This window comes from Gigantopelta aegis, chromosome 5 (genome assembly GCF_016097555.1).
Source record: "Gigantopelta aegis isolate Gae_Host chromosome 5, Gae_host_genome, whole genome shotgun sequence".
NCBI classification, from domain to species: domain Eukaryota; kingdom Metazoa; phylum Mollusca; class Gastropoda; order Neomphalida; family Peltospiridae; genus Gigantopelta; species Gigantopelta aegis.
Genome location: NC_054703.1, coordinates 23,425,587 through 23,440,007, shown reverse-complemented (window position 1 = coordinate 23,440,007; position 14,421 = coordinate 23,425,587). Strand labels below are relative to the sequence as shown.

The window sequence follows — 14,421 nt, the reverse complement described above, 5'->3', positions numbered from 1 at the left end:
TTTAAGCAAACCAATGTGCTCTAGTGGCGTCGTTAAAAAAACAAACTTTCTTTTGTTTCCTTTTATAGACTTCCCTGGACAGGAAACAACATACACGGCCTTTGAATGCCAGTGCGGTCCCTTTGCTGCTAATCGGAAAGAGTAGTTCGTGGCGGCAGCGGGTTTCCTCTCTAAACATTATCTGAGTGGTCTTTAAGCATATGTCTGTCGCCATATAACCGTAATTAAAATGTGTTGTGTGCGTCGTTAAATAAATAAAATATTCCTTCCTTCCTTCATCTCTATCATCTGTGTGATGGGCCTTAACCATATAACTGTCAATAAAATGTGTTGAGTGCGTCGTTAAATATATAAACACACATTACGCTGTATCCTATATAAACACATATTACGCTGTATCCAAAATAAACACACATTACGCTGTATCCTATATAAACACACATTACGCTATATTCTATATAAACAAACATTAACGCTGTATCCTAGCTGTTCTGTCTTTTGAACGATTAAAATTACTAGGAACATTTTGTTGTATAAAGTAATAGTGCTTGTACATTCAACGTGAATCTTGTCATCTCAGTGTTTCTAGTAACCTGTAGTCTAGTAGTCCAAACTGGATTTACCTCCCAGTAATTTCGTACGTACAATATCTATCCATCTATCAATATATATTATATATATATATAGATTATATATATAGATATATATATTATATATATGTATGTACGCCGCGCGCGCGCGCGCGCACAAACACACACACACACACACACACAACACACACACACACACACACACACACACACACAACAACAACTATATATATATATATATATATAATATATTATATATATAACCCTTATTATATATATCGATATATTAGTAGAAACTCTCAAAACCGGACCCTCTGTCAAACTGGAATTCCCTAAAAACCGACCGATATTTTTCACGGTTCATTTATTTAGAAGTCAGAAAAGAACTTAATCTCTCTAATAACCGGACCACACCCTCTTAATTACCCGGATCTTTTTACGTGGTCCCGATGGTGCTCCGGTTTAGAGGGGTTTCACATGTATATAATGTTTTACTAGATATATATGTTTTCTCCAACTAGAGGCATAACCTAAGCGAAATGTTGCACGTTTTTACGGGGTTTTTTTTTTGTATTTAAAAATTATTCCGCCACTCACACACAGAGGCGGGACATAGCCCAGTGGTACAGCGCTCGCTTGATGCGCGGTCAGTCTAGGATTGATCCCCGTCGGTGGACCCATTGGGCTATTTCTCATTCCAGCCAGTGCTCCCCAGCTGGTGTAACAAAAGCCATGGTATATACTATCCTGTCTATGGTGTGGTGCATATAGAAAATCCCGTGCTGCTAATCGAAAAGAGTAGCCCATGGAGTGGCGACAGCGGGTTTCCTCTCTCAATACCCGTGTGGTCCTTAACCATATGTTTGATGCCATATAACCGTAAATAAAATGTGTTGATTGTGTCGTTAAATAAGCATTTCCTTCCTTCCGTCCACACACACACGCACACACACACGCACACACACACACTCACACACAGGCACACACGCACATACACTCACACACACACACACACACGCACTCACACACACATACACACAGACACACATGCAGTCACACACACATACACACACACACAAACTCACACACATACATACACACACATACACACACATACACACTCACACACACATACAGGCACACATACAAACAGGCACACACACATGCACACACAAATACAGACACACACACTCGCACACTCACACACACGCATGCACTCACACACACATACACACACACACACACACACATACACACACACATAGGCACACACACACACACACACACCACACACACACACACACACACACACACACACACACACACACACACACACACACACACACACCAGATACAACATCGTTTGTTGTAATGTGGATAATGGGATCGCAGTAATTTACTGTAATGTTGATTCATTAGACACATTTACTGCTATTTATTTTTCAATAAACCCGTGACAATTATACTTCTCAGGGGCGAATTTAGGAGTTTGTCCTAGGGGGTGGAGCAAATTTAAAATGGCGTACACATTATTTATCTGTGATGTTTGTATATAGCAGTTGATCTTGGATCGATCCCCGTCGGTGGGCCCATTGAGCTATTTCTCGTTCCAGCCAGTGCACCGCGACTGGTATATCAAAGGCCGTGGTATGTGCTATCCTGCCTGTGGGATGGTGCATATAACAAATCGCTTGCTACTAATGAAACCAAATGATTAAAGGGACATTCCTGACTAATAAAATATTTCAACGATTAAACTTACATTTTAAATATATTTTCTTGTTTAGAATATCCGTGTCTGTATATTCAATGCGTTTCTGGTCGTCTTGATATTTGTAAGAAGCCCAAACTGGATTTTGTCCTCAAATAATTTCGTACGTAAGAAAAAAAAATGTTTTAGGAAATAAAATGAAAATTAACCTTGTACAAATATTAGAACGATCAGAAACACGTTTAATATACAGCGACTAATATTCTAAACAAGAAAATACAGTTAATATGTAAGTTTAATCGTAGAATCATTTTATTAGTCGATAACATCTTAAAAATTGCAGCAAACTCAGGAATGTCCCTTTAATATTTCTAAGAAGCACAAACTGGATTTTGTCTTCAAATAATTTCGTACGTATGAAAAAATATATTTTAGTGAATGAAATGAAATTTAACCTAGTACAAATATTAGAACGATCAGAAACACATTTAATATACAGCCACTGCTATTTTATGCAGAAAAATGTATTTGATATGTAATTACAATCGTTAAAAAGTCTCTGTTATTCGATAACATCTTAAACATTGCAGCAAACTCAGGAATGTCCTTTTAATTTACACACTGGCCTCGTTGCGTCGTGGCAGGCCATCGGTCTACAGGCTGGTAGGTACTGGGTTCGGATCCCAGTCGAGGCATGGGATTTTTAATCAAGATACCGACTCCAAACCCTGAGTGAGTGCTCCGCAAGGCTCAATGGGTAGGTGTAAATCACTTGCACCGACCAGTGATCCATAACTGGTTCAACAAAGGCCATGGTTTGTGCTATCCTGCCTGTGGGAAGCGCAAATAAAAGATCCCTTGCTGCCTGTCGTAAAAAGAGTAGCCTATGTGGCGACAGCGGGTTTCCTCTAAAAAACCCAGTGTCAGAATGACCATATGTTTGACGTCCAGTAGCTGATGATAAGATAAAAAATCAATGTGCTCTAGCGGCGTCGTTAAATAAAACAAACTTTACTTTTTTTAATTTACAACTCGATTTTCGTCGTATACAATTTCTACGAAAGAGTAGTTGTTAATCTTGAGCGCACCCGTCGTCGTATGTTGGGGGGGGGGGGGGGGGGGGGGGGGGGACCGTCGAGTTGTTCAGTTTGGTCGTGACAGTTGCCAGTCTGATCGTCTCCTACGTCAGTTTTGTCGATTCAAACCAACTCTCCTACGTTCAACCCATGCATAACATTCAACCCACATACCGTCAAAAAAGAATGAAATCCAGCACCACCTTTCCGGTTTGCGGCGTGGCCATTGTATGCTCAGACGCAGGTTGCAGGCGTCTTTGCAGGGCGGGTGGGGTAGGGTGGGAATAGTAGGGGTCTAGACTCGTAACCCGTGTTTCTAGACTGGTACACGAAGCGCTGTTGTTTTTACTACCCTGTCTTTCCGAAAATGCGTATAAAAGACCCCTTGCTGGTTTTCGGTAACCTGTGTGGCGGAGACGGGTTTCCTCTATCTCTGAACCATGAAACTCCCACACCGCCCCACAAAAACCCAAACCCAAACCCAAACACACAAACACACACACACACACACACACACACACACACACAACAACAATAACAACCCCAAAACCAAGCCAACATCCAGCGGGTTTCCTACACCACTTTGTCCGATTGTATCTCTCATCTGTCTCTCTCCCCTCCCCCATCCGTCTGTCTCTCTCCTGTCTGTCTGTCTGTCTCTCTCCTCTCTCTCTATCTCTCTCTCTCTCTCTCTCTCTCTCTCTCTCTCTCTCTCTCTCTCTCTCTCTCTCTCTCTCTCTCTCTCTCTCTCTCTCTCTCTCTCTCTCTCTCTCTCACTCTTCTATTTTTGGTCAAGTAATTCATTTTGCCTTTTTATAAGGTGAAAAGTCTTATATTTACCACCCCACCCCCAATTAATAAAATCCAAAAACCTGGATCCGCGCCTGAACATAATATTCCGTTCCATTCCATCCACCCTAACAAAACTGCAGTATCCGCCCCTTGATTAATACTGTACCTAATGGCGGTTAAATGTATAAATGTGTCTTTAATCTTTAATCGGACTGGCCAAGTGTGAATGCTCTATTATGACATAATCAATACGGTTGCCCGGCAACGGGTGGCGTTGTTTACAAGCATTGCGGTCGAGTTGGTCACCGGAAACGCTTATTTAGCATACCTATTATGTTACACCGGATAGGCCTACGTGTCATTAGGGATTATGTATTGTCAGGGCCGTAGCTAGCGGGGGGGGGGTGGGGGAGGGGGCAGTCCCCCCTCCCCCGAAAACATCCGGAAAGCATTATAGAAACTTAAAGAAAATTCTCTTCTTAACTGTTTAAGGAGTTTTAGACTATTAACTACTCAGTTGCCCCTCCCCCCCCCCCCCCCCCCAAACAAAAAATCCTAGCTACGGCCCTGATTGTGATTACGTATTGTCCATGAAATTGCCAGGTAATATCCGATTCAGTCAAGAATTGTGTATAATCACCGGCAATTTTTGTTGGTTCTGGTCCGGCGGGCTAGTGAAATATTTTCCATTTCTGCACCCCTGCTTGGGAGCGAGTTTTAGCGAGATTTTCTGGAGACGGGTGGCAAAAAAACACAACAACAACCCATGTACAAAACAACGAATGCCATCCCCACCGCACCCCAAGCGTTCGCCTGATGCGAGGTGGGTCTAGGATCGAACCCGGTCGGTGGGCCCATTGGGCTATTTCTCGTTCCAGCCAGTGCACCATGACTGGTATATCAAAGGCTGTGATATGTACTATGTTGTCTGTGGTGTGGTGAATATAACAGACCACGTTATAATGGAAAAATATATCGGGCTTTCTTTAAGTCTATATGTCATAATATCCAAATGTTTGACATCCAGTAGCCGATGATTAACAAATCAATGTGCTCTTGTGGTGTCGTTAAACAAAAGAAACTTGAAACTATCACTTCAAAGAAGAACTTGCATTATATTGTGGGGGCGGGATGTAGCCCAGTGGTAACGCGTTCGCTTAAAGGGATATTCCTGAGTTTGCTGCATTGTAAGATGTTTCCGACTAATAAAATAGTTCTACGATTAAACTTACATATTTAATATATTTTCTTGTTTAGAATATCAGTGTCTGTATATTGAATGTGTTTCTGGTAGTCTTAATATTTGTAAGAAGCCCAAACGTACGAAAAAACATTATTTTAGGAAATAAGATGAAATTTAACCTAGTACAAATATTAAAATGTCTCATAAACACGTTTAATATACAGCCACTAATATTTTATGCAGAAAAATATATTCGATGTGTAATTACAATCGTTAAAAAGTCTCTGTTAGTCGACAACATATTAAAAAGTGCAGCAAACTCAGGAATGTCCCTTTAATACACGTTCGGTTTCGGATCGATTATCGTCGGTGGGCCCATTGGGCTATTTATCGTCGTAGCCAGACCAACGTGACTGGTATACCAAAGGCCGTGGTATGTGTTATCCTGTCTGTGGAATATTGCATATAAAAGATCCCTTGCTACTAATGGAAAAATATAGCGGACGTCCTCTCTAGGACTATATGTCAAAATTACCAAATGTTTGACATCCAATAGCCGAGGGGACGTAGCCCAATGGTAACGCGCTCGCTTGATGCGCGGTCGGTCTAGAATCGATCCCCGTCGGTGGGCCCATTGGGCTATTTGTCGTTCCGGCCATGTACTATCCTGCCTGTGGGATGGTGCACATAAAAGATCCCTTGCTGCTAATCGAAAAAAAGTAGCCCATGAAGTTGCGACAGCGGGTTTCCTCTCTATATATATGTGTGGTCCTCAACCATATGTCTGACGCATTATAACTGTAAATAAAATGTGTTGAGTGCGTCGTTAAATAAAACATTTCCTTCCATTTCCTTCCAATAGCCGATGGTTAATAAATCAATGTGCTCTAGCGGTGTCGTTAAACAAAAAACCAAACTTTAAACTTCATTATATTGTGGCCTCTGACCTCAGCGCGCAGGTAAGTGGTTTTTGGCAGTTTTAGTGACGAGGCGAAAGGCAAACTGTGCAGCACCTCATGCTACCATTCAAACTCTATCTCTCTTTTTTTTCTTTCTTGCAGGTAACATACTAACTGTTGATGGCTACTTAGAAAGAGACACGAAGTACCTGATGAATTTGGTTTGTTCAGAATCGCGATGGGAAGTGCAGCCAAATGGACATGATACTTGACAACTGGCACTGACGGAAATATAACATGTTTGACCATCATCATCATGAAATACAAAACGTGCTTTTTCTCTCTTGTTTTGGGAGCAGCGTCGATGATATTCGTTCAGTTATCATTATCGATATTGTCGGTACGTTACCATTGGCAACATACCAACAGTACGATTAAAACGTACGCGACAACACGTAGGACTGCTAACCAGAACGTTACCATGCAACCGACGACGGTAAAAAGCGGCGCTTTAAGCGGGAACCTGTCTGCGTTATTTTCAAAATGGCGGCTCAAGAAATCGACTGATCTTCTTCTAACGATTGGAAATATTGGACGAATGGGAAACTGGATGTTTCAATATGCGTCTTTGCTTGGAATTGCCGCAAAGAACGACAGGAGGCCTTTCGTGCCACTGTCTAACCCATTACTCAAACACTTCAAGCTTTCGTTTGTGGAATCTCACAACAAAAAACCAAACTGGGTCACATTGTCGGAACAATGTTACGCTTGCTACGACAGCAAGATGGAAAAACTGCCGAAGAAAAACATTTCGCTGTCGAAGTATTTACAGAGTTGGAGGTATTTCGAAGACATTCGGGAGTTGGTTCGACGAGAATTCACTTTCAAACCGAGTATCGACAGAGCGGCTATGGAGAAGTTTAAGCAACTTTTTCAGAATAAAACCAAACCGGTCATAGCCGTTCACGTGAGACGAACGGATATGACGACACCAACGGAGACGAGAATGGGATACGTGACAGCTCCGTTGTCGTACGTCCAGAATGCAATGACGTACATGAGACGTCGCTACGGCAACGTCACGTTTCTGCTGGCGAGCGATGACGTCAAATGGTGCCGCGAGAAATTCGCCAAGAGCCATGACGTCATCGTGATTGATAAAGGCGATGCCGCGGTTGACATGGCGACGATGTCGTTGTGTGATCACATGATCATGACGGTGGGGACGTACAGCTGGTGGACAGCGTGGCTGATCAACGGACACACAGTTTATTTCAAAGACTACCCAAATCCGGGGAAAACCATTTCTCGAGGATTTAAAAAAGAAGACCACTTTCTGCCTGGCTGGGTGCCATTAGGATCCTAGCACTAAACTGTGTCGGTGTCAATTGTTAGATAGAGAATAATGAACGAGTTAACAGTTATGATCAAATTTACGTTCCGAGTGAAATCTTTTTTTTATATGGAAACTATTTCACAAGGGGCATAAATTCGACAATAACTGATACCGATATTTCCATTTTGTTTTATATTTATGTCCCGAATGAAATAATTTTCAATTTACACAAGTTTTAGCGCGAGATAATGAATATTATTTTACAAGTTTCATACCCTTTTTATAACCAATTATGGATTTAATTTATAACTTTGGGAAGAAAAAACCTAAAACGAACTAAACGCTTTCTTTCTTTGGAAATGGCCAGTGAAATAATGTACGACATCCATGGACTAGGCGTAGTATGCCTGATACCGGCCTCGGTGGTATCGTGGTTAACCCATCAGACATAAGGCTGGTAGGTACAGGGTTCGCAACCCGGTACCGCCTCCAACCCAGAGCGAGTTTTAACGAGACAATGGGTAGGTGTAAAACAACTACACCCTCTTCTCTCTCATTAACCACTGACAACTAACCCATTGTCCTGAACAGACAGCCCAGATAGCTGAGGTGTGTGCCCAGAACAGCATGCTTGAACCATAATTGGATATAAGCACGAAAATAAGTTGAAATGGGTAGGTATACGACTACTACAACCTCTCCTTTCGCACTGAATATTTTAACATACCCTATGTATTCAAACTTGTGGCACCATGTTTCAACCATTTTTAAAGGGACATTCCTGCATTGTAAGATGTTTCCGACTAATAAAATAGTTCTACGATTAAACTTGCATATTAAATATATTTTTTGTTGTTTAGAATATCAGTGTCTGTATATTCAATGTGTTTCTGGTCGTCTTAATACATTTACTGTAGAATCTCATTGGCTTGAACGCCCAACGGTCGAACCTCCCGGTATTCTCGAATGAAGAACAATGTCCCGATTTTCTCTCTCTATTAAACCCTTTTATTTTGGTGCTGATTGGTCGAATACCCCTGGGGTCGAACAGAAGCTTTCTCTCGAACCAGTTTATTGGTCCGAACTGTAAAATTAAACATATTTAGCTCGAACGACTAAGTCTATCCGAAGAAATACAAAAAAATATTTATGTACGAATTTTTCATCGACGTCAGTCACAAAGTTATTATAAATTCGGAAGTGGAACGAATTAATTCTAGTGTTTATTTAGCACCTATCGGCAATTATCTTTCTAGTACAGACAATTGTACTACGTAATCGTTAGCTGAATGAACCTTGCATGTAACACCAATCAATTGGTGAACCTAGGCAGGCCTCGCCGGTTTACTTTAATCATTTTAATCGCTACTCTACGCATGAGCGTCGGCATATTTTGTTTTTAACTTGAAATACAGGAGAGATCAATGTAATATAGTGACTGCAACAATAACAGGTAAAGGACCTCCGCCTGTGCTTCATGCACTTTCATTTTTTCTCAACGTTGTTAATATGTCGCAAAAGATTCTACAACAGCATAATAAAGAACGATTTTTTAAATTAATAAATATTTATAAATACAGACTACCAGTGTGTTTGTTATTTGTTTATTTAACGGCGGTAAATAATTGTTACAAATATGTATCTCATCCGACATTTGACGGCGACTTCGTTACGGCCAAATGCATGGTTCGAACTACCCGATGGGTCGAACAGACTTTGATGCACCGACAGTGTTCGAGCCAATGAGATTCTACTGTATTTGCGAAAAGCCCAAACTAGATTTGGTCATCAAATAATTTCGTAGGTACGAAAAAAATATATTTTAGGAAATAAAATGAAATTTAACCCAGTACAAATATTAAAACGATCAGAAACACGTTTAATATACAGCAACTAATATTTTATGCAGGAAAATATATCTGATATGTAATTCAATGGTCAAAAAGTCTCTGTTGATAACATCTTAAAAATTGCAGCAAACTCAGGAATGTCCCTTTAATCCAAAATAATAAAAAATAATAATAAGAGAGATGAAAAAAGTATGCACAAGTTCAAAATATGGAATAAATAGATAAGACAGACAGACATAGATGTTTAACAACACACCAGCACGAAAAATACATCGGCTATTGGGTGTCAAACTATGGTAAATACAAACAAATAAATTAAAAATATAGAATAGCACCAGGCATCATTTTGGTCAGTGATACATCGTATTTAGTAGATACTGTCTCCAGTGTGTTCTATTTACTAATAAATATGAACGATAAAACTCGTTATCGCCGCTAACAAGACCGCATCTCTGCACAATGCAGAGACGAATGCGTATTTGGCAAAATAGTGGTGGATTTCACGAATCTCTTATCTGGTGCGTCGTCTGTAGGAGGACAGCCACTCCCATGATTAGATTAGATTAGATTAGATTAGATTAGATTAGATTAGATGTGTAACGACACCCCAGCACGAAAAATACATCGCCTATTGGGTGTCAAACTATGGTAAATCCACTCCAGAGGAGATCCTTTACTGTTCCCATACATTTAGGGTAACCTTCAGGGGGTGACCTTGACCTCAAATCGTCAAAATAAGAATAGAATAGGATTCCTCGACCACAGAGCCCCCTAAAAAGTGGTATTGTTCAAGATTGTATCACTTCTGGATTTTTAAAGAACGATTGACATTAAGCCGGGTGGCGGCCATATTGGATTTCTCAAACTTTGGGACTCCCCCCCCCCCCCCCCCCCCCCCCCCCCCCCCCCCCCCCGGAGGATTTCTAAAGACATTTTTTTATGTCAAAGAGGATATATCCAGGGGTACAAAACAACTGAGAAAGCTGTTATTGCAATTTGTGTGAGGTCATTGTACATAATGTCTGTTCTACAATGAATCCTTCTTGAAAGCGCTCAAACGAGGACTGCCACTCCCAGACTAGTTAACTGGTTGGAATAAATATATCTTGGCTGACATACACTCGAGAGTCCAAGTCAAGACTGATATCAGGTGTTCATGAACGGTGAGGATTTCCTGCCTTACAGGTGGCTTCCGCCATAAAGAGGAAGAAGGAAATGATTTATTCAACGACGCACTCAACACATTTTATTTACGGTTATTTAGCGTTGGACATATGGTTAAGGACCACACAGATATTGAAAGAGGAAACCCGCTGTCTCCACTTCATGGGCTGCTCTTTTCGATTAGCAGCAGTGGTTATTTTGTATGCACCATCCTACAGACAGGATAGTACATACCACGGCCTTTGTTACACCAGTTGTGAAGCACTAGTTGGAACAAGAAATAACCCAATAGGGCCACCGACAGGGACCGATCGTAAACCGACCGGGAGCGCTTTACTTCATCTGAAACGCCCCTGCGTGTGCTGTAACCTCACCGTGGTGCAGGGGTGTAACATTCTCTTTGAGAATGGCCAATACAGCACAAATTGAAGTTTAGAGTAAAATTCGGTGTCCGTAAAATTCTGTGATATTTGTAATTGTATTTTTGCACAGTTCTTTACACTGTTTTTGTTTAAACCTTGAATTTTTATATTGATGTTGATCATCACTTTATTTATTTATTTGCATTACCATAGTTTGACACCCAATAGCCGATGTATTTTTCGTGCTGGGGTGTCGTTAAACATTCATTCATTCATTCATTCATTCATTCATTCATTCATTCATTCATTCATTCATCTGAAACGACGAAATCAAACAAAGTGCAAGTGTTTCACCAAGGAGATGAAAATGTATGCAGAGGTTTACCGGCCTCGGTGGTGTCATGTTTAAAGGGACATTCCCGAGTTTGCTGCATTGTAAGATGTTTCGGACTAATACAATATCCAGAACTTGCCTCCAAAATAAGATTTTCGCGTTAAAAATGCCCTACAATTAAATTAGCGCCCTGCCCCATCAAAATCCTAGCTAGAACACTGTATACGATTAAACTTCCATATTAAATATATTTTCTCGTTTACAATATCAGTGCCTGTACATTCAATGTGTTTCTGGTCGTCTTAATATTTGTAAGAAGCCCAAACTGGATTTTGTTTTCAAATAATTTCGTACGTGTAAAAAAACACATTTTAGGAAATAAAATGAAATTTAACCTAGTACAAATATTAGAACGATCACAAACACGTTTAATATACAGCCACTAATATTTTATGCATAAAAATATGTTTGATATGTAATTACAATCGTTATAAAGTCTTTGTTAGTCGATAACATCTTTAAAATTGCAGCAAACTCAGGAATGTCCCTTTAAGCCACCGGATATAAGGCTGGTAGAACATACATGTAATTTCAAATGAAATGAATGAAAATACTTAAAATTACATTTAAAACATACTTGCTAAAAGTTAATATTTTATTTTGAATTATTTTTTGGTTTTTAAACGATAACGCTCAGTAAGACAAAATACCAATATAAACGTGTTTCTTATCGGTCTAATATTTGTATATTTCATTTTATTTTCTAAAATATGTTTTTTTTTCGTACGTACGAAATTATCTGACGACAAAATCCAGTTTGGGCTTTTTACAAATATATGTATTAAGACGACCAGAAACACATTGAATATACAGACACTGATATTCTAAACAAGAAAATATATTAAATATATAAGTTTAATCGTAGAAATATTCTATTAGTCGGAAACATCTTACAATGCAGAAAACTCAGGAATGTCCCTTTAAGTGACAGACGACAGCTGTGGTGGCAATACTCATGACAGGTGCCACTACTGGAACAGGATATGCTCAACTTTCGCGAACACCCGACATCACCACCGTTATGACAGTGATTCATGAGTGCACGTCATCACGGCTGTCATTATTCAAATGAGTTCTATCCGATGTTAGTTTTAATTTAGTAAACTAGTCTGGGAGTAATAATAAACTTTATTAAAAAAAAAAAAAAACACTTTTAAAAAAACCTACTCTGGGAGAGGCAGTCCTCATTTTGGCAGTGCAAGAGGGAAAGAAAGAAATGTTTTATTTAACGACGCACTCAACACATTTTATTTACGGTTATATGGCGTCAAAGTGCAAGAGGGATGAAATCTCCAGTAACGAATCTCGAGAGGGTTCCCACCTGTAGACGAGACACTAAATAAACTATTTAACATCCTTTTTATTTTCTGTCTTTCTTTCCTTCACATTCGTTTGTATATAATAATTTCCTTCCACTGGTTATCCATGGATGTTTGCATGTAGTGTATATTTACAGCTATGTAATATAGGTCGCCAAGTATATTGTATGAATATAGAAGAGGGCCTCGTAAGTTGTCAAACTTGTGCCCAATTCTTTTGTTCTTTGTACAATAAAATATGTTTGCAACAACACTAAATAGAGATTCATGGAATCAACCACTGGTTTGAAAACACCCACTGGACTCTGCATTGTGCAGAGATACCATTTTAATCATGTATTACGGTTTTTTCATTCAGATGTATTTACGTACTGAAGCTGGGATTAAATGCTGGATGTTATTAATTATAATTTATTTTATTGGATCGTGATATTATGAGTACTCGTTATTTTTACATGTTTTTCTGAAAGGGACATTCCTGAGTTTGCTGCAATTTTTAAGATGTTATCGACTAACAGATACTTTTTAACCATTGTAATTACATATTAAATATATTTTTCTGCATAAAATATTAGTGGCTGTATATTAAACGTGTTTCTGATCATTCTACTATTTGTACTAGGTTAAATTTAATTTTATTTCCTAAAATACTTTTTTCGTACGTACGAAATTATTTGAAAACAAACTCCAGTTTGGGTTTGTTACAAATATTAAAACGACCAGAAACACATTGAATGTACAGGCACTGATATTGTAAACAAGAAAATATATGTAATATGGAAGTTTAATCGTAGAAATATTTTATTACTCCGAAACATCTTACAATGCAGCAAACTCGGGAATGTTTAAATGCTGGATGTTATTAATTATAATTTATTTTATTGGATCTTGATATTATGAGTACTCAGTACTTTTACATGTTTTTCTTAAAGGGACATTCTTGAGTTTGCTACAATTTTTAAGATGTTATCGACTAACAGATACTTTTTAACCGTTGTAATTACATATTAGTGGCTGTATATTAAACGTGTTTCTGATCGTTCTAATATTTGTACTAGGCTAAATTTAATTTTATTATTTTAATCACGAGCTTTATCGTAGCTAGTTTTGATTTAGGAAACTAATTTGTGAATGGCAGTCCTCTTTGTGGCGGTGGCAGTACAAGAAGAATATATATTTCAGTAAAGTGGGTTTTTGTGTTTAACGATACAACTAGAGCACACTGATTTATTAATTAAACTAATTTATGAATGGCAGTCCTCTTTATGGTGGTGGTAGCACAGGAAGAATGTATTTTTCAGTAAAGGTTTTTTTTTGTTTAACAACACCACTAGGATACATTGATTTATTTTACCCATGAGCTCTATCGTAGCTAGTTTTGATTTAGGAAACTACTCTGTGAGTGGCAGTCCTCTTTGTGGCGGTGGCAGTACAGTATATCTTCGGGAGTGGGTGTCCTCCTATAGACGACACACTGGATATATTCGTGGAATCAACCACAATTTTGCCAATTATCCACTGGACTCTGCATTGTGTAGAGATACGGTCTGGATCGCGGATAACGGGTTTTGTTGGTCAGATTTATTAGAAGACAGGAACTATTGTGTATGTCCAATGCATGATAAAATGGGAAAAACAAACCACCCTCTTTATTCCGGAATGGTGTGTGATAAATATACAAAACTTCACAAACGTTGTTTTCGCTTCCTATTTATTGCACGAGTTTATTTTGGGCAAGAATATAT

The 14,421-nt window shown here is 39.1% G+C and overlaps 1 protein-coding gene across 2 annotated transcripts in view; it reads left to right on the top strand.

Annotated features, from left to right (window-relative positions):
• Nucleotides 1–8,110, top strand: part of LOC121373417 (galactoside alpha-(1,2)-fucosyltransferase 2-like) — a 42,480-nt gene extending 34,370 nt beyond the window's left edge. For both annotated transcript variants that reach the window (XM_041500062.1, XM_041500061.1), the window contains exon 2: nt 6,414–8,110. In XM_041500062.1, coding sequence (XP_041355996.1) covers nt 6,568–7,617 — 1,050 coding nt within the window. In that variant the 5' untranslated portion in view covers nt 6,414–6,567 and the 3' untranslated portion in view covers nt 7,618–8,110. The remainder of the gene's footprint in view (nt 1–6,413) is intronic.
• The last annotated feature ends 6,311 nt before the right edge of the window (nt 8,111–14,421 follow it).